The 27,940-nt window shown below is 38.0% G+C and overlaps 1 protein-coding gene across 1 annotated transcript; it reads left to right on the top strand.

Moving 5' to 3' along the window:
* Positions 1-2,939: 2,939 nt before the first annotated feature.
* lonp1 (lon peptidase 1, mitochondrial) lies at positions 2,940-21,794 on the top strand. Its single transcript, XM_073843987.1, has 16 exons — positions 2,940-3,490; positions 9,396-9,484; positions 9,751-9,870; positions 13,769-14,021; positions 14,116-14,177; positions 14,261-14,390; positions 14,462-14,545; positions 14,637-14,857; positions 17,695-17,833; positions 17,931-18,109; positions 18,189-18,276; positions 18,381-18,503; positions 18,587-18,703; positions 19,118-19,258; positions 19,327-19,492; positions 19,619-21,794. The coding sequence occupies exons 1-16, from the start codon at positions 2,978-2,980 to the stop codon at positions 19,909-19,911; spliced, it is 2,718 nt and encodes a 905-aa protein (XP_073700088.1). The 5' UTR covers positions 2,940-2,977; the 3' UTR covers positions 19,912-21,794.
* The last annotated feature ends 6,146 nt before the right edge of the window (positions 21,795-27,940 follow it).

Raw genomic sequence — 27,940 nt, 5'->3', positions numbered from 1 at the left:
CGCACAGAACCTCCCGAAATGAATCAAGTGATTCGCGAATCACACAGAACCTCCCGAAATTAATCAAATGATTCGCGAATCACACAGAACCTCCCGAAATGAATCAAATGATTCGCGAATCACACAGAACCTCCCGAAATGAATCAAATGGCTGTGTTCGAAACCGCATACTTCCATACTATATAGTAGGCAAAAAGCAGTAGACGAGTGAATAAGTATGTTTGAATGTTCAGTATTCATTAAAGAGTAGGCGAGAATAGTGGGCGAATGCACTAATTTCCCGCGAGATTCGGATGAACGTTTGCGTTCGAATATGCCTACTTACAAGTACGTGAAGAAATCCCCGGATGTCCTACTGCTTCAGCCCAGATTCTGAAGTGTTCATCCATGGACACTTTTCAATCCCAGGAGGCCAAAATGTCATCATCGAACGTGATTGAGAACAGCGTTTACAAATAACACGTTTCACTGTCTTAAAATCTTATATGTTGAGCTACTGTATCGTAAACTGCTGATTTGCATTAGGTGTCAAGATGTTATACAGTAATGTTATAGTATATTTGTGATATCGCTGTAAAACACGTTTTATTGCGTATAGCGAACAGTGTTGCCAGATCAGGTTGACGATTTCCAGCCCAAAAGCTCACCAAAACCCGCCCACTTCAACAAAAACCAGCCCAAATTTTAACTGCCAAAATAAGGAGAATTTTATTGCCATGTCAAGGTTAATTAGGACCATTTTTATCTCTTTAAAAAAAAAAGAATAATGACAAATAAAATAAAGATAAGTCAATTTCACAGGAATATGGATCAAAACAGTCCGAAAATATGGGTAAAATGTCCAGAAATCTTTTCAAAGTGGAAATTAACCGATGACTTTAACCCTTTGGAAAAACGCATGCATCATTTTTAATGTCCACAGTAAAAAAATATGCTAATTTCTGTGCAAAAAGTGCACAATAAAGTTATGAGAAACAAATGTAATGTAAAACCCCGTCACTCACAAGTCATCACATCTCACTAACGTAAAAGACGTAAGTTGATTGACAGGTCTCTGTTAAACTAAACCAGTAAGGGTTCCGTTAAGCAAAAATGAGTTGATGACTGCACTTCACATTATATTACTGTGATACTTTGAGCTCGAACGTACTAAAATAACATGACTAATGATAAAAGCGAAGAAAAAAACAGCTGAATGGGCGGCTTTTATTTTTTTTTAAGCAGCTCAAATTTTGTCTACCCGCCCAATGCGTTATTCTCCGGTCCAAGCCGAGCAAAAGAAGCCCAATTGGGCGGAAACCCGCCCAATCTGGCAACACTGATAGCGAATATTAAGCTCCAGGTACTACTAGGATTCTTCTTGAAAGATGCTTTAAAATAAAACAGGATCCCATTAAAATCCTGTAGAAATTATCCTAAAGGATATTTATGTCTTGTCCTTTAAGAAAATCCTAATGGAATCCTTCAGGAATGGTTCCAAAATATGATAGAAATTCTGATTTGAATCCTGTAGAGGATTCCTATTTGAATGTATATTAAGGTGAGTTAAAGTAAACTGCAAGACACTAAACTAATATAAACAATCAAAAAAAAAATCATAATTTCTACAGGATTTTAATGGGATTTATTTTAAAGCATCTTTCAAGAATTTTGAAGAATCCTAAAGGTATGATTTTTTTTATTGTTTATATTAGTTTAGTGTCTTTCAGTTTACTTTAACTCACCTTAATATACATTCAAATTCTTTTTTTGTGTGTGAAATCCATTTTCCAAATTCTGTATTTTTTTTCCAACAAAATCTGTTTTATTCTTTTTTTTTCTTTTTTTTAATATATGGATTATATTATATTATAGATTTTATATATATATATATTCGTTTTATTCTTTTTAATATATTGTATTTTATAAAATCCATTTAATTTTTGCCCAACTTCTTTTTTTATTCTTTCCAAAATTCCTTTTTTATTTTATTTTTCTGATATTACTTTTGTGTGTTTTTTGTGTGTGTGTGTGAAATCCATTTAATTTTTGCCCAGATTCCTTTTTATTCTTTCACAAATTCTGTATTTTAATAATTTTTTTAATGCTTTATTTTTCCCCCAAAATAAGTTTAATTCTTTCCCAAATTCAGTTTTTTTTCTGTGAAATCGGTTTTATATTTCTACAAAATCTGTTTTATCCTTTTCTAAATTCCTTTTTGTGTGATTTTTGTTTTACTCAAATTCATTGTTTTTTTATTCTTTCCCAAAATTCTTCTTTTCCCCCCTTGTGAAATCCGTTTTATTTTCCCCTGAATTCTTTTTTCCTTCCCAAATTCCATTATTAATTTTAATTTTTCTGTGAAATCTGTCTATTTTCCCAAAAAAATCTTTTCCCAAATTTATTTTTGTTGTTTGTTTGTTTGTTTTTTCTGTGAAATATTCTTTTCCAAGTTCTGTGTTTTTTTTTTGTTGTTGTTTTTGTTTTTTAAAATCTGTTTTATTTCTCCCAAATTCTATTTTTTGTAATACTTTTTTTTTGACATATTGTAAAGTTATTTTTTATCATTAAAATTTTTATTTTGTTATAGATAGAATTTAAATGTTAATGTTAAAATATTTACTTTTGCAAGGATTAAAAAAAAAAGATAAAGACATAGTACATTTAATTATTTAGTACATAAGTAAATTTACATGCTTTTGTGAAGCAACCATGATGCTACAGCCTTATATTACATTTATTGTAATAAAGTACCATTTTAAGATTTATTTTAATTATAGGTTATGTTTTAATTCAGTCTTCCATGCAGGAACCATACTTTCCTTGTATTTTATTGATTGCAAAAATGTGACTTTCGACCCATGTTACGTTTATACGTTCAGTCTCTTGATGCTCATTATAATATCCAAATAGGAGGCGTGGCGTCGCCTCAAGCCGTCATCAGCACTAGACAGCGGCGCGGTCACGTGCTCCTCGCATAGAATCCTCCAGATCAAAGATGGCGGCCTACATGCGAGTGTGGAGATCATACAGTCCAGCGTCCAGAAGCATCAGCAGCAGCTCCTCAGCAGCTTCAGTCATGATCAGAGCCGGTTTAAACGCTCTCTTCCCGCGGGACCCGCTCAGCGCCAGCCGCTTCATCCACATCCAGCGCTCCTACTCCAGTATTTCCAGCAGAAAGTCCTTATGCAACGCCAGGATCACAGCATCTGTGATGACTGACAGGTGGAGTCGGGTCACGGCGGGTCCCGCGGGCTCCGGGAGCCTCGACGGTGGCTGTCAACGGCGCTTTCTGTTCGGGAACAAGGGCAGCGGGTTTTCTGGAGAGGACGGAGCCGAGAGCAGCGCCGGATCCGCTGGAGATGATGAGTCTGGAGGTGATGAAGGTCCTTACAGTCCTCCTCAGATGACAGCTCTCACCACGATGCTCGTGCCCGAGGTCTTCCCGAACGTCCCGCTCATCGCCGTCAACCGGAATCCCGTTTTTCCGAGATTCATCAAAATCATCGAGGTGAGGGAGCTCACATGCATGCATGATGCAATCAGCCCCATTAGGCAAATAAAGTTGAGGAGAAGCAGAAAAACAGTTAAATTGTTACATATGTTGGTATTATTTGCGTTTAAAGTTTTTTTGTGTGTGTTTTACTGCAGTTTTACTACAGTGTTTACATCCTCTTTGTTGTTTACTGAGGATTTCATCATCCTCAGTCTGTGTGTGAGTGAATGGAGCATCTAGAAAGTTCTCTATCAACAGTTTGTGTCTGATTCAACCTGGTTAAATATTTAGTACTTGGGTAGTTGATATCAGGAAGATTTATGTGATATGCTCTAAAAATCTTGTTAAAGGGATAGTTCGAGCATTTAAGACATGAAGTTGTATGCAGTCCTTATCAGCACTATAGTGTATACACACTGACCCACACTGCGTTCACCTCCCTGGTCAGAGTTCTGGCCGCTGGAAGTTTTTCAAGAAAGTAGTCACGGTTAGTTTCCGGGGCCTCAAAACTGTGCGTTTTTACGTGAAAAAAATATATGCGTTTCAAAGCTTGATTAATTTACATCACAAAAAACACTCCTGACAAAAATCATACCTCAGTTTTAATCGGCACTATTTTCTTTCCGTTTCCATCAATCCGCGCTGCTGTCAGTTCGCACGTTCCGATCAGCTGTTCCATTACACACTCGAATGTGTAAAAAGTAGAAAATTAACAATGGTGCGAACTTGTAAATTCCCAGGTTGTGACCACAAGAATGTGCAGGGATCGCCGTTCAGATTCCATCGTTTTCCTGTTTCTGATATAGTTATGAGACAGCTTTGGCTGGTTGCCATCGGCTACTCTGCGGGAAATAAAATATCCAGTATCAAGGATTTTCGTTTGTGCAGTGCTCACTTCAGCGAAGACGATTACATCCCCAACCAAGGAGGAAAAATCAAAAAACGGATTTTAAAGAGTTCTGCTGTACCAGTACCACGGGTAAGCTCTATTTACTAACTTTATGTCGCATACGACAGGTTTATTTTGAAGCTAACGTCGGTTTTTAGGCTAACGTTACATTGAGAATATTCTAACCGGGGCAGTGATAGCATCGACAATAATCGACTGTCTATGTGGTGAGAAAATCGGCAAATGTCATAACTAATGAATTTAATTGAATCTATATAACACAACAAAATATGATGCTTTGCTATATTTGTTATTGTCTGTAACTATGCGGAACGTGCGTCGGTATCATCGTGTTTATAAGTGTGCTTGAAGTCACATACAGGTAGGTCTAAACCAGGTATCTCCAACTCCGGTCATCGTGAGCTACATTCCTGCAGCTCGATGTTTTCCTATGACAGGACACCTTTCTCAAATGAGACATTTGCTGCGTCCCAATTCGCATACTATCCGTCCTAAATAGTATTCGAAAATAGAATTAGTATGTCCCAAATCGTAGTATGCTTAAAAAAGTATTCCAAAGATTCCCGGATGGTCTACTACTTAACTTCGGAATTCGAAGTGCGGATCAATGCACACTCTAACGGCTAATATTGCCCACAACACATTGCGCGGTGAACGAGGATTCGATTAAACTACAAACACGCATAAAAAGTGTTAAACTACAAACATGGAGGATATGCGCGACCAAAGGACCGGTAGAGAAAGGGGTTTGAGTGATAAATAATCAATGTGTAACCTGATAAAAAAAATACATTTATTTAATGTTATCCGTGTTATATTTCATGTGCAGCAACATTATGAACTTTTACAATGATAGGTTTGGTCATTAACGTTTAAATGCATAATTTTGCAAACAAGAGCAGAGTTCACGGCATGAAAGACTCGTGAAAGAAAGTGCCTCTTCATTTCTCTCTAATACGGTAGGAAAATAAATGAAACAAAATGTATATAAATATTAACTGTGATGATTGACAGGGCAGTTTAAACAGTGACAGGATTCAGGTAACTAAGCAACAGAGCGTCCGTTAAAGAAGCAGTTATGACGAAGTAGTATGTCCCAAAGCTTGCCTACTATTCTGCTACATACTCAAAAGTATGTACTTTTTCTTCACAAAAAGAGTACATACTTTTAGTGCATAGTATAAGTAGGCGAATTGGGACGCAGCAATTCTGTACAAGCCTGCTAATTACCTGTTGATTTGAGTCAGGTGTGTTGCATCAGAGAAAAACTAAAACCAGCAAGACAGTAGCTCACGAGGACTGGAGATCCCATGTCTAAAATGTACAGGAAACAATCTGAGGTTTAGACTCCTGTGGAAATCACGTGAAACGAGGTCTAATATAAAAATATATATATCGTCTGTTCCGTCTGACATTGTGCTAAAATTGGTTTCATCATCAGAAGTTTCGTAGTCAGACATGTTGTCAGCGAGTCGCGCTATCAACAGCTGATCGGAACGTGCGAACTGACAGCAGCGCGGATTGATGGAAACGGAAAGAATATAGTGCCGATTAAAACTGAGGTATGATTTTTGTCAGGAGTGTTTTTTGTGATGTAAATTAATCAAGCTTTGAAACGCATATATTTTTTTCACGTAAAAACGCACAGTTTTGAGGCCCCGGAAACTAACCGTGACTACTTTCTTGAAAAACTTCCAGCGGCCAGAACTCTGACCAGGGAGGTGAACGCAGTGTGGGTCAGTGTGTATACACTATAGTGCTGATAAGGATTGCATACAACTTCATGTCTTAAATGCTCGAACTATCCCTTTAAAGTTTAATTGCAATATTTTTTAGATTTGTAAGGAACGTTTATCTTGATTGTCGATTAATCGGTTGATAATTTATGCGATTTAATTCGGTGAAAATATCATACCATACCATGATATTTTCCACTGTCCAGACGATATTGATATTATATTCAGATATTTTTTTATTTTTTAACATTTAAAGTAGGGAATGAGTATCTTGATAGTTGATTAATCGGTCGATTACTTAATAGAATAATCTGATGAAAATTCACATTATGATATTTTTTCACTGACCAGACAATATTGATAATATATTCAGACATTTTCAGATTTTGTGACATTGATAGAAGGAAATGAGTATCGTGATAGTTGATTAAGCGGTCGAATATTCATTTGATTAATCGGATGAAAATTCATATCATGATATTGTCCATTGTCCAGATGATATCGATATTATATTTAGATATGAGAAAAAACTGGAATCACATTTTAGTAGACCTTAAATTACAGGCCGAACATGTATTTTAACCTTATATAAGTCGAAAAAGTAGTTTGGGTCCGATTTAACTTGGTTAAATATTTGTGAGTACTTGGGTGAGTACACTACTGTGATACACTCATATGAAAGTTTTCTTGCAGTATTTTTGGATGTTATGATATTAACAGAAGAGAACGAGTATCTTGGTAGTCGATTAATTGATACATTTTTTTATTCAATTAATTGGATGAAAAATTCATATCACAATATTTTCACTGTCCAGACGATATTGATATTATATTGCGATATTAAAAAATTGGAATCATATTTAAGTAGACCTTAGCTGAATTACTGGCAAAACATGTATTTAACCTTGTATAACTAGAAAAAGTAGTTTGTGAATGATTTAAGTTTGTTAAATATTTTTGAGTGCTTGGGTAGTTGATTTTAAGTAGTTTTATGTGAAATACTCGTAAAATATATGTAAAAAAAATCCTTAAAATATTTTTTGTTTTTTATGAGGTTGAAAGAAGGGAATGAATCACAGTATTTTCCACTGTCCAGACGATATCGATATTATGTTGCAATATGAAATAAAAATAAAAATTGCGTTTTTGTTTACCTTAGTTAAATTACAGGCAAACATGCATTTTAACCTTGAATAACTAGAAAAGGTAGTTTGTGTCTGATTTAACTTGGTTAAATATTTGTGAGTACTTGGATAATTGATATCAAGTAGTGTTGTTTTATGTGATATACTCAAAAAAGCTATATAAAAATTTCTTGCAGTATTTCCTGATTTTATGGCATTGAAAGTAGGCAACGAATATCTTGATAGTCGATTAATCTGTTGATTATTTATTCGATTAATCGGATTAAAAATTAATATCACAATGTTTTCCACTGTCCAGGCGATAGCAATATTATATTCAGATATGTTAAAAAAAAAAAAAAAACCTGGAATCATGTTTTAGTAGACCTTAGTTAAATTACAGGCAAAACATGTATTTTAACCTTATATAACTAGAAAAAGTAGTTTGTGTCCGATTCTACTTAAATATTTGTGAGTACTTTGGTAGTGACATTGAGTAGTGTAATGTGATGTGATATACTTGAAAAATCTATATTAAAAAATGTCATTGTAATATTTTCAAATTTTGAAAGTTCAATAATCAGTTAATTATTTATTCGATTAATTGGATGAAAAATTCACACCACTAAATTTTCCATTCTCCACAAGGTATTGATATTATATTGCGATATAAGGAAATAAACTTTATACTTTATTTAAGTTAAAGGCAAAACATGTATTTTAACGTTATATAATTAGGAAAAGTAGTTTGTGTTCAATTTACCTTGCTTAAATATTTGTGAGTACTTGGGTAGTATTCGAGTAGTCGATTAATCTGTTAATTATTTATTTGATTAATCGGATTAAAAATTAATATCACAATATTTTCCACTGTCCAGGCGATATCAATATTATATTCTGATATGTAAAAAAAAAAAAAAATAATAATAATTGGTATCATGTTTTAGTAGACCTTAGTTAAATTGCAGATAAAACATGTATTTTAACTTTATATAACTAGTAAAAGTAGTTTGTGTGCGATTAAACTTGGTTAAATGTGTGTGAGTACTTGGATAGTTGATATCAAGTAGTGTAGTGTTATGTGAGATACTCAAAAAAGCTATATTTTTTTTCTTGCAATATTTTCAGATTTTATGACATTGAAAGTAGGAAACGAGTATTCGAGTAGTCGATTAATCTGTTAATTATTTATTTGATTAATCGGATTAAAAATTACTATCACAATATTTTCCACTGTCCAGGCGATATCAATATTATATTCTGATATGTAAAAAAAATAAATAAATAAAATGGTATCATGTTTTAGTAGACCTTAGTTAAATTGCAGGCAAACGTGCATTTTAACCTTATATAACTAGAAAAAGTAGTTTGTGTCTGATTAAACTTGGTTAAATATGTGTGAGTACTTGGATAGTTGATATCAAGTAGTGTAGTGTTATGTGATATACTCTCAAGCTATATAATTTTTTTCTTGCAATATTTTCAGATTTTATGACATTCAAAGTAGGAAACGAGTATTCGAATAATCTGTCGATTATTAATTCGATTAATCGGATGAAAATTTAATATCACAATATTTTCCTCTTTCCAGGCGATATCAATATTATATTCCGATATGTAAAAAAAAAAAAAAAAAAACTGGAATCATGTTTATAAATAATTAATCATGTTTATAAAAAATATAAATAATTTTCTTGCAATATTTAAAGATTTTTAGACATTGACAGAAAGTGAGTATGAGTATCTTGATAGTTGATTATTTATTCGATTAATCGGATGAAAAATGATCACAAAACTTTCCATTGTCCAGACGATATTGATATTATATTGTGATATATAAAAAAGTGGAGTCATATTTTAGTAGACCTTTGTTAAATTACAGGTAAAACATGTCCGATTTAACTTGGTTAAGTATTTGTGAGTACTTGGGTAGTTGATATCGTGTAGTTTTATGTGATATACTCACAAATCTACATGGAAAAAGTTTCCTTGCAAAATTTTTGGATTTTATGACATTGAAAGCAGGGAACGAGTATCTTGGTAGTCGATTAATCAGTCGATTATTTGATCAATCAGAAAATCCCAACATAATTGTTTGTTAAAATTAACAATGTAAATGTGTGCATTTGTGAATATTTTGGCATCTTTAGGTCAAAAACAAGCAGCTCATGGACCTGTTGAGGCGTAAAGTGCGTCTCGCTCAGCCGTATGCTGGGGTTTTCTTGAAGAAAGATGACAGGTGAGTGATTAAGGAATAGTTAAACGTAGTTAAACTATACTGCCCTCCAAAGGCAAAGCGCAGTAACTACGCATTTGGTCAAAAGTGAGTTAAGGCTTAAAATGGACTTTGTGACAACTGTTTTGTCTTGTGGCAAAGTCTCCTGGTTCAATTTTGTCCCTTTTTCGCAGTTTCACTGTTGGCGTAGTTACTGCACTTTGCCTTTGGAGGCATATAGCGGTGTATTCTGGTTGATTTGTGTTGACTGTGGTGTGTTTGTTGGTCAGTAACGAGTCAGATGTGGTGGAGAATCTGGATGCGGTTTATCACACTGGGACATTTGTGCAGATCCATGAGATGCAGGACCTCGGAGACAAACTACGGATGATTGTGATGGGACACAGAAGGTGAAGTCACGTTAACGTTAAAAAAGACATTCCCGGTTCATTTTATTAGTTAAATGAACTCATTAGCTACATTACTTAAAGTAATCCTTAAAAAAGCTATGACCTTTTGATAAATAATAATAAAATGGCATGTTTTAACATTTTAGCATGCTGATTGCATGTTGCTAACATGTTTTTAAAACATAGCTAGCATGTTTAACAATTTGGTATCATTGCTAGCATGTTTATCACCGGTTTTAGCACACTGCTTGCATGTTGTTAAGGTGTTTCAAAAGTTACCGTTTTAACACATTGTTAGCGTGATTTATCATTATTAACATGTGTATCATGTTTTAGCACGCTACTAGCATGTTGCTAACATGTTTTAGCACAGGTTTTTAGCACATTGCTAGCATTTTTATAAAAAATTTTAGCAAACTGCTAGCATGTTGTTAACATGTTTTACAACAGCTAGCATACTTAGAAAATTGGTAACATGATTTAGCATTATTAGCATGATTATCACAAGTTAACACTGCTAGCATGCTGTTAACCTGATTTAGCACATTGCTAGCATTATTTAACATATTGCCAACATGTTTATCACATTTTAGCACGTTAGTATGCTACATGCATAGCATGACATGTTTTAATACAGCTAGCATATTTTCGCACATTGTTGGCATGATTTAGCATTGCTAGTGTGTCTATCACATTTTAACATTCTGCTAGCTCATTGCTAACGTGTTTTAAAACGTTGCATGTTTTAGGACATTGTTAGCATGATTTAGCATTGTTAGTGTGTTTCACGTTTTAACATGTTGTTAGCTTATTGCTAACATTTTAAAACGGCATGTTTTAAGACATTGTTTTTAGCATTTTAGCATAATTTAACACTTAACCTGTTCATCACAATTTAGCACATTGCTAGCATGTTGCTAAAATGTTTTAAAATGTAAGTAGCTCATTTTAGCACATTGTTAGCATGATTTAACATTGCTAATTGCATATTTTAGCATATTGCTAGTTTGTCGTTAACATTTTAAAACATCTAGCATATTTTCGCACATTGTTAGCATGATTTAGCATTGCTAATTGCATATTTTAGCATATTGCTAGTTTGTCGTTAACATTTTAAAACAGCTAGCATATTTTCGCACATTGTTAGCATGATTTAGCATTGCTAATTGCATATTTTAGCGTATTGCTAGTTTGTTGTTAACATTTTAAAACAGCTAGCATATTTTCGCACATTGTTGGCATGATTTAGCGTTGCTAATTGCATATTTTAGCGTATTGCTAGTTTGTTGTTAACATTTTAAAACAGCTAGCATATTTTCGCACATTGTTGGCATGATTTAGCGTTGCTAATTGCATATTTTAGCATATTGCTAGTTTGTCGTTAACATTTAAAAACAGCTAGCATATTTTCGCACATTGTTAGCATGATTTAACATTGCTAAGTGCATATTTTAGCATATTGCTAGTTTGTCGTTAACATTTTAAAACAGTTAGCATATTTTCGCACATTGTTAGCATGATTTAACATTGCTAATTGCATATTTTAGCATATTGCTAGTTTGTCGTTAACATTTTGAAACAGCTAGCATATTTTCGCACATTGTTAGCATGATTTAACATTGCTAATTGCATATTTTAGCATATTGCTAGTTTGTCGTTAACATTTTAAAACAGCTAGCATATTTTCCCACATTGTTAGCATGATTTAACATTGCTAATTGCATATTTTAGCATATTGCTAGTTTGTCGTTAACATTTTAAAACAGCTAGCATATTTTCGCACATTGTTGGCATGATTTAGCATTGCTAATTGCATATTTTAGCATATTGCTAGTTTGTTAACATTTTAAAACAGCTAGCATATTTTCGCACATTGTTGGCATGATTTAACATTGCTAATTGCATATTTTAGCATATTGCTAGTTTGTCGTTAACATTTTAAAACAGCTAGCATATTTTCGCACATTGTTGGCATGATTTAACATTGCTAATTGCATATTTTAGCATATTGCTAGTTTGTTAACATTTTAAAACATCTAGCATATTTTGCACATTGTTAGCATGATTTAACATTGTTAATTGAATATTTTAGCATATTGCTAGTTTGTTAACATTTTAAAACAGCTAGCATATTTTTGCACATTGTTAGCATGATTTAACATTGCTAATTGCATATTTTAGCATATTGCTAGTTTGTCGTTAACATTTTAAAACAGCTAGCATATTTTCGCACATTGTTAGCATGATTTAACATTGCTAATTGCATATTTTAGCATATTGCTAGTTTGTTAACATTTTAAAACATCTAGCATATTTTTGCACATTGTTAGCATGTTTTAACATTGCTAATTGCATATTTTAGCATATTGCTAGTTTGTCGTTAACATTTTAAAACAGCTAGCATATTTTCGCACATTGTTAGCATGATTTAACATTGCTAATTGCATATTTTAGCATATTGCTAGTTTGTTAACATTTTAAAACATCTAGCATATTTTTGCACATTGTTAGCATGTTTTAACATTGCTAATTGCATATTTTAGCATATTGCTAGTTTGTCGTTAACATTTTAAAACAGCTAGCATATTTTCGCACATTGTTAGCATGATTTAACATTGCTAATTGCACATTTTAGCATATTGCTAGTTTGTTAACATTTTAAAACATCTAGCATATTTTTGCACATTGTTAGCATGTTTTAACATTGCTAATTGCATATTTTAGCATATTGCTAGTTTGTCGTTAACATTTTAAAACAGCTAGCATATTTTCGCACATTGTTGGCATGATTTAACATTGCTAATTTGCATATTTTAGCATATTGCTAGTTTGTTAACATTTTAAAACAGCTAGCATATTTTCGCACATTGTTGGCATGATTTAGCATTGCTAATTGCATATTTTAGCATATTGCTAGTTTGTCGTTAACATTTTAAAACAGCTAGCATATTTTCGCACATTGTTGGCATGATTTAGCGTTGCTAATTGCATATTTTAGCGTATTGCTAGTTTGTCGTTAACACTTTAAAACAGCTAGCATATTTTCGCACATTGTTGGCATGATTTAACATTGCTAATTGCATATTTTAGCATATTGCTAGTTTGTCAACATTTTAAAACAGCTAGCATATTTTCGCACATTGTTAGCATGATTTAGCATTGCATATTTTAGCATATTGCTAGTTTGTCGTTAACATTTTAAAACAGCTAGCATATTTTCGCACATTGTTAGCATGTTTTAACATTGCTAATTTGCATATTTTAGCATATTGCTAGTTTGTTAACATTTTAAAACAGCTAGCATATTTTCGCACATTGTTAGCATGATTTAGCATTGCATATTTTAGCATATTGCTAGTTTGTCGTTAACATTTTAAAACAGCTAGCATATTTTCGCACGTTGGCATGATTTAGCATTGCTACTGTGTCTATCACATTTTAACATTCTGCTAGCTCATTGCTAACGTGTTTTAAAACGTTGCATGTTTTAGGACATTGTTAGCATAATTTAACATGTTTATCATGATTTAGTTTACCATGTCGTTAGCAAGTCCTAGATGAATTGCTGGACTTTTCTAGTGAAAATAATTTTAAATAGAATAACAGTATGTTGGCTATGTCGTAATTAAATAAATAAATAAATTAATTAATTAAATGACAATAAATAATTCACACTTTTTTGTGGATAATTATTATTTTTATATTGAATTGATTTATTTACATTGACATTATTATAACAAGTGCAGTTCCATCATGAACCTCTAGAGGGAAATTATATGTAAAATAAATGAATTAGTTTTTATTATTAAAACAAGTGTGTGATATTTTTTACTTGTTTGTTGACTATTCGAGAAGAATACAGTTTCCGTTAAGTTCTTATTATTATTTTTTTTTACAGAATCCGTATCAATAAGCAGCTAGAGGTCGAGCCGGAAGAGCCTGCGCCCCTGGAGGTGGAAGGTGAGCAGCCGAAAGCTCTGCGGCGGAAACAGAAACGATCGCGCAAGGATTCGGCGCCTCTGGCGGAGGCGATGGAGGAGAAGGTGCGGGAGGCAGAGTTTGTGGTGGAGGCGCTTCCTCTGTCCGGCGTCCTCATGGTGGAGGTGGACAACGTGGTCCATGAGGAGTTCCAGGTCACAGAAGAGGTCAAGGTCAGTGTCAGTTTAGTATCGTTTTATTTGTATATTTAGTGTTTTCGTTCAATTTTAGTTCAGAATTAATTCATACTCTGTTGTTTCAAACCAGGCCCTGACTGCTGAGATCGTCAAGACTATTCGCGACATTATCGCTCTGAATCCACTGTACAGGTAAAATAGATGAAAAAGGATGTTCAAAACTAAAAGCTAAGAAATTATTAGCGCAAATGTTTGTTTGTCTGATTGTTTGGTAGAGAGTCTGTGCTCCAGATGATGCAGGCCGGTCAGAGAGTGGTGGATAATCCCATTTATCTGAGTGACATGGGAGCGGCGCTGACCGGGGCCGAATCTCACGAGCTACAGGACGTCCTGGAGGAAACAAACGTACGTTTATGGCCTTCAAAATAGTTTCTCCGAACGTTAATGTGTATCTAACATGAAAACTGTGTTTGCAGATTCCCAAACGACTTTACAAAGCGCTTTCTCTCCTGAAGAAAGAATACGAGTTGAGTAAACTACAGCAGCGTCTTGGCAGGGAGGTGAGGGCGCGAATAAGGACTGTCCTTGACATGCTGTTGCTTGTTTGTTTGAGTTTTCTTCCATTTTATGCCTGTTTGTCTTGATGCTAAGGTTGAAGAGAAGATCAAGCAGACGCACAGGAAGTACCTCCTCCAGGAGCAGCTGAAGATCATTAAGAAGGAGCTCGGCCTGGAGAAAGAGGACAAAGACGCTATTGAGGAGAAGTTCAGGGAGAGGTTGAAGGATCGAACCGTACCTCAGCACATCATGGACGTTATTAACGAGGAGCTAAATAAACTCGGGCTGTTAGATAACCACTCCTCAGAGTTTAAGTAAGAGTTTGTCAGTGTTGATATAATTACATATTCGTAAAGGTGCCATAGAATGCATTGAAACAATATTTTAAATTGTTCTCTGACGTCTACATAGAAGGTATATGGCATAGAAAAGAGCAAAAATTCTCCAGAAACGGTTTTACAGGTCCATTTACAACCCTAGAAATATTGGGGCGTAACTATTAACGATCGGGACTATTGCGTAATAGTCGGTGTTATGTTGGAATTGACCTATTTTTCAGTGGTCTTTTGCAAACACCAGAATTGTATAAGAAGGAGGAAACAATGGTATTTGAGACTCATGGTATGTCATGTCCATGTGCTGAACTGTTATTATTCAACTTTGCCAAGGTAAACACAGTTTTCCATTCTATGGCACCTTTAATGTCCCTTAAAACGTTCAAGAAGCTGAAAACCCAGCTAAAAATGGCTTAAGATGGTTGTACATGGGTTTAACCCGATTATTGACTGTTCTAGAAGGTTAGACCACAAGCTGGACCTGGTTTCAACCTAGTAGACAATGTTAGGCCGACAACAAATTTGCCAAAACCCAGCTAAAACCAGCTTAAAATGGTTGCACATGGAATCTACCTGGTCTTTAGCTGCTCTAGAAAGTTGGATTACAAGCTGGGCCTGGTTTTAACCTGGTAGACCACAACAAGGTTGATAAAACCAAGCTAAAACCAGATTAAGATGTTGTGCATGGATTTAACCTTATTATTGACCGTTCTAGAAGGTTAGACCACAAGCTGGACCTGGTTTCAAGCTATTAGACAATGTTAGACTGGCAAAAACCAGCTTAAAATGGTTGGACATGGAATCTACCTGGTCTTTAGCTGCTCTAGAAAGTTGGATTACAAGCTGGACCTGGTTTTAACCTGGTAGACCACAACAAGGTTGATAAAACCCAGCTAAAACCAGATTAAGATGTTGTGCATGGATTTAACTTGATTATTGACTGTTCTAGAAGGTTAGACCACAAGCTGGACCTGGTCTCAACCTATTAGACAATGTTAGATTGACAAAAAAATTGCCAAAAAACAGCTTAAAATGGTTGCACATGGAAACTACCTGGTCTTTAGCTGCTCTAAAAAGTTGGATTACAAGCTGGACCTGGTTTCAACCTGGTAGACCACCTTAGACTGGCAATAAATTTGCCAATACCCGGCTAAAACCTACTTAAAATGGTTGGACATGGAATCTATCTGGTCTTTAGCTGCTTTAAGCCGCTCTAGAAGCTTAGACTACAAGTTGGACCTGGTTTTAACCTGGTAGACCACAACAAGGTTGATAAAACCAAGCTAAAACCAGATTAACATGTTGTGCATGGATTTTAGCTGGTCATTATCTGATCCAAGTTGCTCTTGTAGGCTGGGCTACAATCTAAACCTGGTTTTAACCTGGTAGACCACCTTAGGCCAGCAACAAATTTGCCAAAAACCAGTTACAACCAGCTTGAGATGGTTGTACAGGGACTTCACCTCGTCTTTAGCTGTTTCGAGCTGTTCTAGAAGGTTGGACTAAGCTGGACCTGGTTTCAACCTGGGAGACCACCTTGGACTGGCAACAAATTTGTCAAAACCCAGCTAAAACCAGCTGAAGATGGTTGTAGATGGATTCTAGCTGGTCTTTAGCTGGTCCAAAGAGCTCTAAAAGGTTGTTGGACTACAAGCTTGTGCGCCTGGTTTTGACCTTGTAGGTCACCTTAGTCCAGCAGCAAAGTTGACAAAACCCTTCTTAACATGGTTGTGCATGAGTCCTGCCTAATCATTAGCTGTTCCAAGATACTCCAAGATGGTAGATTTGTAGACCAAAAACAATGTGATCAAAACCCAGTTAAAACCAGCTTAAGATGGTTGTACATGGATTCTCTCTGGTCTTTAGCTGCTCTAAACTGTTAGAAGATTGATTACAAGCTTGTGGACTTGGTAGACCATCTTAGTCCAGCAACAAAGTTGACAAAACCCAGTGAAAACCAGCTTTTCTTGGTTTCACATGGATTCTAGCTAGTCTATAGCTGCTCCAAACTGCCATAGAAGGTTCAACTATTGGATTACGAGCTGGTGGACCTGCTAAACCACCTTAGAACCGGATAAAGGTTAATAAAAGCAGAAGGCTGTATCTGGAGTTTAATTGCTATTCCAAACTGCTTTAGAATGTTGATCTGTTTACATGGATTCTAGATGGTCTTTAGGTGCTCCAAATTGCTGTAGAAGATTCATCCATTGAACTACCTTCTAGTGGAGCTGGTAGACCACCTTAGAACCCCACACAGGTTAATGAAACCAGCTTAAGATAGTCATGCGTGGACTTTACCTGGTCATTAGCTGATCCAAGCTGGTCTAGATGGTTGATCAGGTTGACTGTTGAGTTGCTAGATTTGGTTTATACCACCTTAGACCAGCAACATGTTGATTAAAAACACAGCTAAAACCTGCTTAAGATTGTTGTACATGAATTCTAGTTGGTCTTTAGCTGCTCCAAACTCCTCTAGAACATTCGTCCATTAGACCACCAGCTTGTGCACTTGGTAGACCATTGTAGAACCACAAAGTTTAATAAAAGCAGCTAAAGATGGTTGTACATGAATTTTGCCTGATCATTAGCCAAGCTACGCTAGATGGTTGATCAGATGGACTACAAACTGGTGGATTTGGTTTCAAATTGGTAGACCAACTTAAACCAGCAACAAGTTTGAAAAAAAGATGTTTGTGTTTTGACCTGATAGACCACCTTAGACCAGCAACAAACCAATTACCATGTTCCACAAACTTAAATCACCTTAAGATGCTATTTTACTCATTCAAACTTTTTTTCCCTCCTAAAATCACCAGTGTTACTCGTAACTATTTAGACTGGCTGACCTCCATGCCATGGGGCACCAACAGCGAGGAAAATCTAGAGTTGAGTCAAGCCAAAGAGGTGTTGGAAGAGGACCACTATGGAATGGATGATGTCAAGAAACGCATTCTGGTAAAACAAGCATGAACGCCTGAACTTTTATCCCATGAGAATGGGAAAAATTTGCCTTCTAAATCCTATTAACCATGCTCATTGTTCATTCATGCAGGAGTTCATAGCTGTAAGCCAGCTAAGAGGCAGCACACAGGGAAAGATCTTGTGTTTCTATGGGCCTCCTGGAGTTGGAAAGACCAGCATTGCTCGCTCAATCGCCAGAGCACTTAATCGCGAATACTTCCGCTTTAGCGTGGGAGGCATGACTGATGTGGCGGAAATTAAAGGCCACAGGTATGTGCTAATAACCATTATGTAGAGTCAATACATATTTTTATACTCTGTGAACATTTGTTTTGTTTGTGCATTGCAGGAGAACATATGTTGGTGCAATGCCAGGAAAAATCATCCAATGTCTAAAGAAAACTAAGACTGAAAACCCATTGGTTCTTATTGACGAAGTATGATGTACAAATCTAATCTTAACCCTACCCTACTGTATACTTTGTTTTTTTCTTATGTTAAAATGACTAATACTCTATTGACCTTTTTTTTTTTTGTACAGGTTGACAAAATAGGTCGAGGTTACCAGGGTGACCCATCTTCTGCTCTGCTTGAGCTTTTAGATCCAGAACAGAACGCTAACTTCCTTGACCACTACCTGGATGTGCCCGTTGACCTGTCTAAGGTATGAACTATTAAAAATCACCATTTGCTGGAAGGAGACACTGGTTTCATTGAGCCTTCATTGTTGTTTTCTTTGGTTTTCAGGTGCTTTTCATTTGCACGGCCAATGTTCTCGACACTATTCCTGAACCCTTAAGAGACAGAATGGAAATGATCAATGTATCAGGTTATGTTGCACAGGAGAAACTTGCCATTGCAGAGGTACGTTTACATGGTGTGTCAATGACACATTTTTGGGTCAGCATTACAGTTTGGATCCATTGTTTGTAATCGGAAGATTACTGGTTCAAAACTGGTTCTTAGTGAGCCATGAGCCTAGAGTTGCTTCTGGGCAATTGTCCCTGTAAGTCGCTTCCAAAGTTTTACTGATTCACTGCATGCATTAAAGTGGGCACCAGAGTCTGATTTGGACCTATTTGGGTCAGGTTGACAATTTGGGTCTGGCGTAGTCACAACCAGACGGTTGCTAGTTCATGACTGGTTGTTAACTTTTAAACCTCAAATTGCTTCAGCTAGAAGGCAACTGGAAGTTGCTTCCAAAGAGTCAGTTCTACTAAAAGCATTGCAAGAGTTTGACTTTACTTAGTCCTTTCCCGGTCCTTATAACCACCACAGAGATACTTGGTACCCCAGTTGCGAACTCTATGTGGTTTGGATGAGCAGAAGGCGAAAATCACCCCCGAGGCTCTGAACGTGCTCATCAGACAGTACTGCCGGGAGAGTGGTGTCAGGAACCTTCAGAAGCAAGTCGAGAAGGTACGACTAGCTTCTTACCCATCTTTAAGAGTGTTCTGCAAGCGTAGCTAAGTTTGGTACCTTTACAGGTATTCCGGAAAGTAGCGTACCGGATTGTCAACAGCGAGAAAACTGAGGTCAGCGTCACCCAGGAGAACCTTCAGGACTACGTTGGGAAGCCCATCTTCACTGTGGACAGAATGTATGACGTCACACCACCGGGAGTTGTCATGGGACTGGCATGGACGGCGATGGGTAAGGGTTCAACCAAGAACATTCAAGCCAAAAATTGGCACACTTGTTTTGAAACTTTCATAACGACTTGGTGGGAACACTCCTAAAGATGTTTAGTCCACAAAACAACTCTACTTTCCTCCACAGGTGGTTCCACACTCTTCATCGAGACATCTCTGAGGCGACCGAGAGAATATCAAGGAAAAGATGGTTCCAAAGAGGGATCACTGGAGATCACAGGGCAGCTGGGAGATGTGATGAAGGAAAGCGCCAAGATTGCGTACACGTTTGCCCGCTCATTCTTCATGAAGGAGCAACCTGACAACGATTTCCTCGTGGGCTCCCATATACACCTTCATGTGCCCGAGGTGAAGATTGTACTTGTCCAGAGTTTTCCAATCCTGCTCCTGGAGTTCCACCTTCACACCTTCATTTTCTAATTAATCCTGAAGTCCTTACTTTCCTTGTTTAGGTGTGTTGAAGGCCTCCAGGATCACGATTGAGTAGAAAGTTCAAGTAGGTGATAAAATTCTGGAGGCGAAGATTAAAGTTCTACAAAGTTGTCAAATTCTGCTCCTGGAGGGCCACCTTTCTACAGAGTTTGGCTCCAACCTGCTCCAAGACACCTGCCTGGAAGTTTCTAGTATTCCTGATGACTTGCTCAAGTTTGTTGAATTAGGGAAACGGCCCTCTAGGAGCATGTTGGGTAACCCCAAAGTAGAAGGTTCATGTAGATGTTAAATAGCAATTAAATATGAGTTATCCAATTTTGCTCCTGGATGGTCACCTTTCTGCAAAGATTGGCTCCAACCTGCTTCAACACACTTGCCTGGAAGTTTCTAGTATTTCTGAAGTCCGTAATTTACTTGTTTAGGTGTGTTGAAGTAAGGTGGGCCTCCAGGAGCACGATTGGGAGTAGAAAGTTCAAGTAGGCGTTAAATAGCCATTCCTGAGGTAAAGAATAAAGTTCTCCAGAGTTGTCCAATCCTGGTCTTTGGAGGGCCACCTTTACACCTGCCTGGAAGATTCTAGTAATCCTGAAGATTTGAATTGCCTTGTTCAGGTGTGTTAAAGGAAGCTGATCCTCCAGGAGCACGATTGGGAGTAGAAAGTTCAAGTAGGTGTTAAATAGCCATTCCTGAGGTAAAGAATAAAGTTCTCCAGAGTTGTCCAATCCTGGTCTTTGGAGGGCCACCTTTACACCTGCCTGGAAGATTCTAGTAATCCTGAAGATTTGAATTGCCTTGTTCAGGTGTGTTAAAGGAAGCTGATCCTCCAGGAGCACGATTGGGAGTAGAAAGTTCAAGTAGGTGTTAAATAGCCATTCCTGAGGTAAAGAATAAAGTTCTCCAGAGTTGTCCAATCCTGGTCTTTGGAGGGCCACCTTTACACCTGCCTGGAAGATTCTAGTAATCCTGAAGATTTGAATTGCCTTGTTCAGGTGTGTTAAAGGAAGCTGATCCTCCAGGAGCACGATTGGGAGTAGAAAGTTCAAGTAGGTGTTAAATAGCCATTCCTGAGGTAAAGAATAAAGTTCTCCAGAGTTGTCCAATCCTGGTCTTTGGAGGGCCACCTTTACACCTGCCTGGAAGTTTCTAGTAATCCTGAAGATTTGAATTGCCTTGTTCAGGTGTGTTAAAGGAAGCTGATCCTCCAGGAGCACGATTGGGAGTAGAAAGTTCAAGTAGGTGATATATAGCCATTCCTAAGAGGGAAGAATAAAGTTCTCCAGAGTTGTCCAAACCTGGTCCTGAAGGGCCACCTTCTCACCTACCTGAAAGTTTCTAGTTTTCCTGAAGTCCTTAATTTTCTTGTTTAGGTGTGTTTAAGAAAGGTAGGCCTCCAGGAGCACGATTGGGAGTAGATGGTTCAAATAAGTGTTAAATAGCCATTCCTGAGGTAAAGATTATTGTTCTCCAGAGTCATCCAGTCCTGGTCCTTGGGGGGCAACCTTTACACCTGCCTGGAAGTTTCTAGTATTTCTGAAGTCCTTAATTTGCTTGTTTTGGCGTGTTGAAGGAAGGTGGGGCTCCAGGAGCTTGATTTGGAGTAGAAAATTTAAGTAGGTGTTACATAGTCATTCCTGAGGTGAAGATTAAAGTTCTCCATAGTTGTCCAATTCTGCTCCTGGAGAAGCCACCTTTTTGCAGAGTTTGGCTCCGTCCTGCTGCAACACACCTGCCTGGAAGGTTGTAGTTTTCCTAAAGGCTTGCTCAGGTGTGTTGAATTAGGAACGTGCCAATTTTCCGTGGAGGGCAACCTTTCTTCACAGAGTTTGGCTCCAACCTGCTCCAACACACCTGCCTGGAAGTTTCTAGTAATCATAAAAGTCCTTAATTTCCTTGTTAAGGTGTGTTGAATGCCTCCAGGATCATGATTGGAAGTAGAAAGTTTAAGTAGTTGTCCAATCCTGCTCCTGGAGGGTTACCTTTCTGCAGTTTGGCTCTAATCTTCTCCAACACGCCTGCCTGGAAGTTTCTAGTTTTCCTGAAGACTTGCGCAGGTGTGTTGAATTAGGGCAGTGTCCATCCTGGAGTTGCGGTTGGACAACCCCGCGAGGTTCAATGTTTAAGTTGACTTCAAGATTGCAAGAGTTGTCCATTCTTGTTCCCAGAATGCCACCTTTCTACAGTGTTTGGCTTCTACCTGCTCTAACACACCTGCCTGGAAGTAATCCTGAAGATTTTAATTGCCTTGTTTAGGTGTGTTGAAGTAAGGTGGGCCTCCAGGAGCACGATTGGGAGTAGAAAGTTCAAGTAGGCGTTAAATAGCCATTCCTGAGGTAAAGAATAAAGTTCTCCAGAGTTGTCCAATCCTGGTCTTTGGAGGGCCACCTTTACACCTGCCTGGAAGATTCTAGTAATCCTGAAGATTTGAATTGCCTTGTTCAGGTGTGTTAAAGGAAGCTGATCCTCCAGGAGCACGATTGGGAGTAGAAAGTTCAAGTAGGTGTTAAATAGCCATTCCTGAGGTAAAGAATAAAGTTCTCCAGAGTTGTCCAATCCTGGTCTTTGGAGGGCCACCTTTACACCTGCCTGGAAGATTCTAGTAATCCTGAAGATTTGAATTGCCTTGTTCAGGTGTGTTAAAGGAAGCTGATCCTCCAGGAGCACGATTGGGAGTAGAAAGTTCAAGTAGGTGTTAAAATAGCCATTCCTGAGGTAAAGAATAAAGTTCTCCAGAGTTGTCCAATCCTGGTCTTTGGAGGGCCACCTTTACACCTGCCTGGAAGATTCTAGTAATCCTGAAGATTTGAATTGCCTTGTTCAGGTGTGTTAAAGGAAGCTGATCCTCCAGGAGCACGATTGGGAGTAGAAAGTTCAAGTAGGTGATATATAGCCATTCCTAAGAGGGAAGAATAAAGTTCTCCAGAGTTGTCCAAACCTGGTCCTGAAGGGCCACCTTCTCACCTACCTGAAAGTTTCTAGTTTTCCTGAAGTCCTTAATTTTCTTGTTTAGGTGTGTTTAAGAAAGGTAGGCCTCCAGGAGCACGATTGGGAGTAGATGGTTCAAATAAGTGTTAAATAGCCATTCCTGAGGTAAAGATTATTGTTCTCCAGAGTCATCCAGTCCTGGTCCTTGGGGGGCAACCTTTACACCTGCCTGGAAGTTTCTAGTATTTCTGAAGTCCTTAATTTGCTTGTTTTGGCGTGTTGAAGGAAGGTGGGGCTCCAGGAGCTTGATTTGGAGTAGAAAATTTAAGTAGGTGTTACATAGTCATTCCTGAGGTGAAGATTAAAGTTCTCCATAGTTGTCCAATTCTGCTCCTGGAGAAGCCACCTTTTTGCAGAGTTTGGCTCCGTCCTGCTGCAACACACCTGCCTGGAAGGTTGTAGTTTTCCTAAAGGCTTGCTCAGGTGTGTTGAATTAGGAACGTGCCAATTTTCCGTGGAGGGCAACCTTTCTTCACAGAGTTTGGCTCCAACCTGCTCCAACACACCTGCCTGGAAGTTTCTAGTAATCATAAAAGTCCTTAATTTCCTTGTTAAGGTGTGTTGAATGCCTCCAGGATCACGATTGGAAGTAGAAAGTTTAAGTAGTTGTCCAATCCTGCTCCTGGAGGGTTACCTTTCTGCAGTTTGGCTCTAATCTTCTCCAACACGCCTGCCTGGAAGTTTCTAGTTTTCCTGAAGACTTGCGCAGGTGTGTTGAATTAGGGCAGTGTCCATCCTGGAGTTGCGGTTGGACAACCCCGCGAGGTTCAATGTTTAAGTTGACTTCAAGATTGCAAGAGTTGTCCATTCTTGTTCCCAGAATGCCACCTTTCTACAGTGTTTGGCTTCTACCTGCTCTAACACACCTGCCTGGAAGTAATCCTGAAGATTTTAATTGCCTTGTTTAGGTGTGTTGAAGTAAGGTGGGCCTCCAGGAGCACGATTGGGAGTAGAAAGTTCAAGTAGGCGTTAAATAGCCATTCCTGAGGTAAAGAATAAAGTTCTCCAGAGTTGTCCAATCCTGGTCTTTGGAGGGCCACCTTTACACCTGCCTGGAAGATTCTAGTAATCCTGAAGATTTGAATTGCCTTGTTCAGGTGTGTTAAAGGAAGCTGATCCTCCAGGAGCACGATTGGGAGTAGAAAGTTCAAGTAGGTGTTAAATAGCCATTCCTGAGGTAAAGAATAAAGTTCTCCAGAGTTGTCCAATCCTGGTCTTTGGAGGGCCACCTTTACACCTGCCTGGAAGATTCTAGTAATCCTGAAGATTTGAATTGCCTTGTTCAGGTGTGTTAAAGGAAGCTGATCCTCCAGGAGCACGATTGGGAGTAGAAAGTTCAAGTAGGTGTTAAATAGCCATTCCTGAGGTAAAGAATAAAGTTCTCCAGAGTTGTCCAATCCTGGTCTTTGGAGGGCCACCTTTACACCTGCCTGGAAGTTTCTAGTAATCCTGAAGATTTGAATTGCCTTGTTCAGGTGTGTTAAAGGAAGCTGATCCTCCAGGAGCACGATTGGGAGTAGAAAGTTCAAGTAGGTGATATATAGCCATTCCTAAGAGGGAAGAATAAAGTTCTCCAGAGTTGTCCAAACCTGGTCCTGAAGGGCCACCTTCTCACCTACCTGAAAGTTTCTAGTTTTCCTGAAGTCCTTAATTTTCTTGTTTAGGTGTGTTTAAGAAAGGTAGGCCTCCAGGAGCACGATTGGGAGTAGATGGTTCAAATAAGTGTTAAATAGCCATTCCTGAGGTAAAGATTATTGTTCTCCAGAGTCATCCAGTCCTGGGGCCTCATGTATCAACGCTGCGTACGCACAAAAACTTTGCGTACGCCAGATTTCACGCTCACGTTTGGATTTACTAATGATGAAATTAACGTGAGAATGTGCGTTGATCCACGCCAACTCCATGTCTGGCGTACGTGTATTTTTTGTGCGTGTGTTTGTTTTATTTCCCTTGGCGACTCCTAGAGGCAATTATTTTAAATTGCACACTACAAAGTATCGCACCAACACATGTGGAAAACATTGCTATTAATTTATAATTGATAAAATGGGTTAATTGAGACAATATTTTTCTACCAATTATGTGATTTAGAACATATAAAAGCATTTGCAAATCCCTATACATCCCTTAGTCTATGGCAATGGCAGTGTTGGCCTTATTGGAGGACATTGTCAATGGCCAAATCCGAAGGGAACGCGTTTTTAGGGATCACAGTGATTTTCTGGCCCACGATGATGACTGGCTTATAAGCTGTTTCAGATTTCCAAGAGCTATCCTCTTGGAGCTCTTTGCTGAGTTGAGTCCAAATTTGGAGACAGCGAGGAGCCACGCATTACCCGTTCCCTTACAGGTGCTGATAACGCTTGGTTTCCTGGCAAATTGTTCTTTCCAAAGGGAACTGGCAGATCGCTCGGGGTTAAGCCAGTCGTCTTTGAGCCGTGCAATGCCAGCTGTATGGGACGGGATCATCCGCATGTCTAGCAGGTATATAAGATTTCCATACCATGCAGTTGACCAGCCAAACAAAGCGCAATTTGCAGCGATCACCGGTTATCCTAATGTAAGCGCAAGCGATCGACTGCACGGACATTGCTATAAAGGCGCCATCTGAAGAACAATTTGGATACGTGAATCGGAAACAGCTAAGTTTTACTTTATTTTATTTTATTGAGCGTAATTATTTAACTGCATATCAGGAGACCGCGGTTATCTATTAAAGACGTGGCTGTTAACCCCCCTCAACAACCCACAAACTGACCAAGAGCGCAGATACAATGATGCCCATTCTCGCACTTGTAGAGCGGGCGATTGGGCAGCTGAAATGCCGGTGGCACCAGAGCCGTGCACAGACCTTTTAAGGGGCATGTGCTGAAACTGAAAAAAAGCTGTTCTCCACCTGCACCTTTACATCGGACCATTTCTTTTTTAATTCGTTCACAGTGCGATGTTCAGACCCCACTGCGTTAACCGCGTCAGCTAAACTCTCCCACTCTATTTTTTTTTTTTTACAAACTTGCAAATAACAGTTTTTCTCCGGTCTACCGGTGAGGAGCACCTTCAAATCACATTCTGTTAAGTTTCTCTTGCTTGCTTTTTCGTTTGGTTTTGCCAAAGTGGAGTCATTACCATATTAATACGGGGGAGGAGGCAGGGAGGGGTTTTGCGCTCGTGCATGTGCGCTCAATTTCACGTTAATTCGGATGTACAAAGAGATATGCGTGGAATTCCGCGTACGCAGTGTTTCATACATCTGTTTTTTTTACTGCGTACGCACATTTACAGCTTTGTCCGTACGCTATGTTTTAGTATGAATTCAACGCAAGTCTTTGTACATGAGGCCCCTGGTCCTTGGGGGGCAACCTTTACACCTGCCTGGAAGTTTCTAGTATTTCTGAAGTCCTTAATTTGCTTGTTTTGGCGTGTTGAAGGAAGGTGGGGCTCCAGGAGCTTGATTTGGAGTAGAAAATTTAAGTAGGTGTTACATAGTCATTCCTGAGGTGAAGATTAAAGTTCTCCATAGTTGTCCAATTCTGCTCCTGGAGAAGCCACCTTTTTGCAGAGTTTGGCTCCGTCCTGCTGCAACACACCTGCCTGGAAGGTTGTAGTTTTCCTAAAGGCTTGCTCAGGTGTGTTGAATTAGGAACGTGCCAATTTTCCGTGGAGGGCAACCTTTCTTCACAGAGTTTGGCTCCAACCTGCTCCAACACACCTGCCTGGAAGTTTCTAGTAATCATAAAAGTCCTTAATTTCCTTGTTAAGGTGTGTTGAATGCCTCCAGGATCACGATTGGAAGTAGAAAGTTTAAGTAGTTGTCCAATCCTGCTCCTGGAGGGTTACCTTTCTGCAGTTTGGCTCTAATCTTCTCCAACACGCCTGCCTGGAAGTTTCTAGTTTTCCTGAAGACTTGCGCAGGTGTGTTGAATTAGGGCAGTGTCCATCCTGGAGTTGCGGTTGGACAACCCCGCGAGGTTCAATGTTTAAGTTGACTTCAAGATTGCAAGAGTTGTCCATTCTTGTTCCCAGAATGCCACCTTTCTACAGAGTTTGGCTTCTACCTGCTCTAACACACCTGCCTGGAAGTAATCCTGAAGATTTTAATTGCCTTGTTCAGGTGTATTGAAGGAAGGTGACCCTCCAGGAGCACGATTGGGAGTAGAAAGTTCAAGTAGGTGTTAAATAGCCATTCCTAAGAGGGAAGAATAAAGTTCTCCAGAATTGTCCAAACCTGGTCCTGAAGGGCCACCTTCTCACCTACCTGAAAGTTTCTAGTTTTCCTGAAGTCCTTAATTTTCTTGTTTAGGTGTTAGGGCTGCACGATTTGGAGAAAAAATCTAATTGCGATTTTTCTGATCAAAATTGCGATTTGCGATTTAAAATGCGATTTACTACTATTTCATAAAAGAGCTACAGGTTTGATATGGTGGTTTTAACAGCACCAAAGAAAGACCAAGCATAATCACAAAGTATGCTACACTGTTCTACTGTTTATTTAAAACCTCTTAAACATTGTTGCCTTTTTTTTAAATAAAGTTGTCAGTTATCATGACAAATTAAGAAAATAACTACAGTATCTTAAATAAAATTAAATTAACAATTAAAATTCTATAATAAAATATTATTAAAATCTTTTATAATAAAAAATATATATTATATATATATATATATATATATATATATATATATATATAATTTTATAATAAGATATAATTAAAATCTTAAACTTTTAGGAATCCAAACACACTGTAAACAATTTTACATCAGTAAAACACTGATGATAACCTACATTAAGAGACACTTTGTTGGGAAGTTGAACCGCTGCTCCCGCTCATCTTTTCCAAATGGCGTTAACGTTATTTGCTCAGTACATGCAGTAGAGACCTGCACTCCTACGGGAGTATACCGGGACCCAAGGCAACCGACTGCGGCGCGGGACAAAACTTGATGGGCGAGTGCGGCTGTTCGGGACGCGGGAAAATAAAATGATTCGCGGGACCCCCGCAAAATAGAAATATCTAAAAAGCAAAATATTGTTATT

Source organism: Garra rufa, chromosome 7 (genome assembly GCF_049309525.1).
Source record: "Garra rufa chromosome 7, GarRuf1.0, whole genome shotgun sequence".
Classification (NCBI taxonomy): Eukaryota; Metazoa; Chordata; class Actinopteri; order Cypriniformes; family Cyprinidae; genus Garra; species Garra rufa.
The sequence above is the reverse complement of the archived record's forward strand: the minus strand, read 5'-3'. Positions and strand labels throughout refer to the sequence as shown.

Coding starts and splice junctions, on each gene's coding strand:
- lonp1 (XM_073843987.1), top strand. CDS start 2,978: ATGGCGGCCTACATGCGAGTGTGGAGATCATACAGTCCAGCGTCCAGA. Junction 14,391..14,461: donor ACGTCCTGGAGGAAACAAAC/GTACGTTTATGG, acceptor CTGTGTTTGCAG/ATTCCCAAACGACTTTACAA. Junction 14,546..14,636: donor AGCAGCGTCTTGGCAGGGAG/GTGAGGGCGCGA, acceptor CTTGATGCTAAG/GTTGAAGAGAAGATCAAGCA.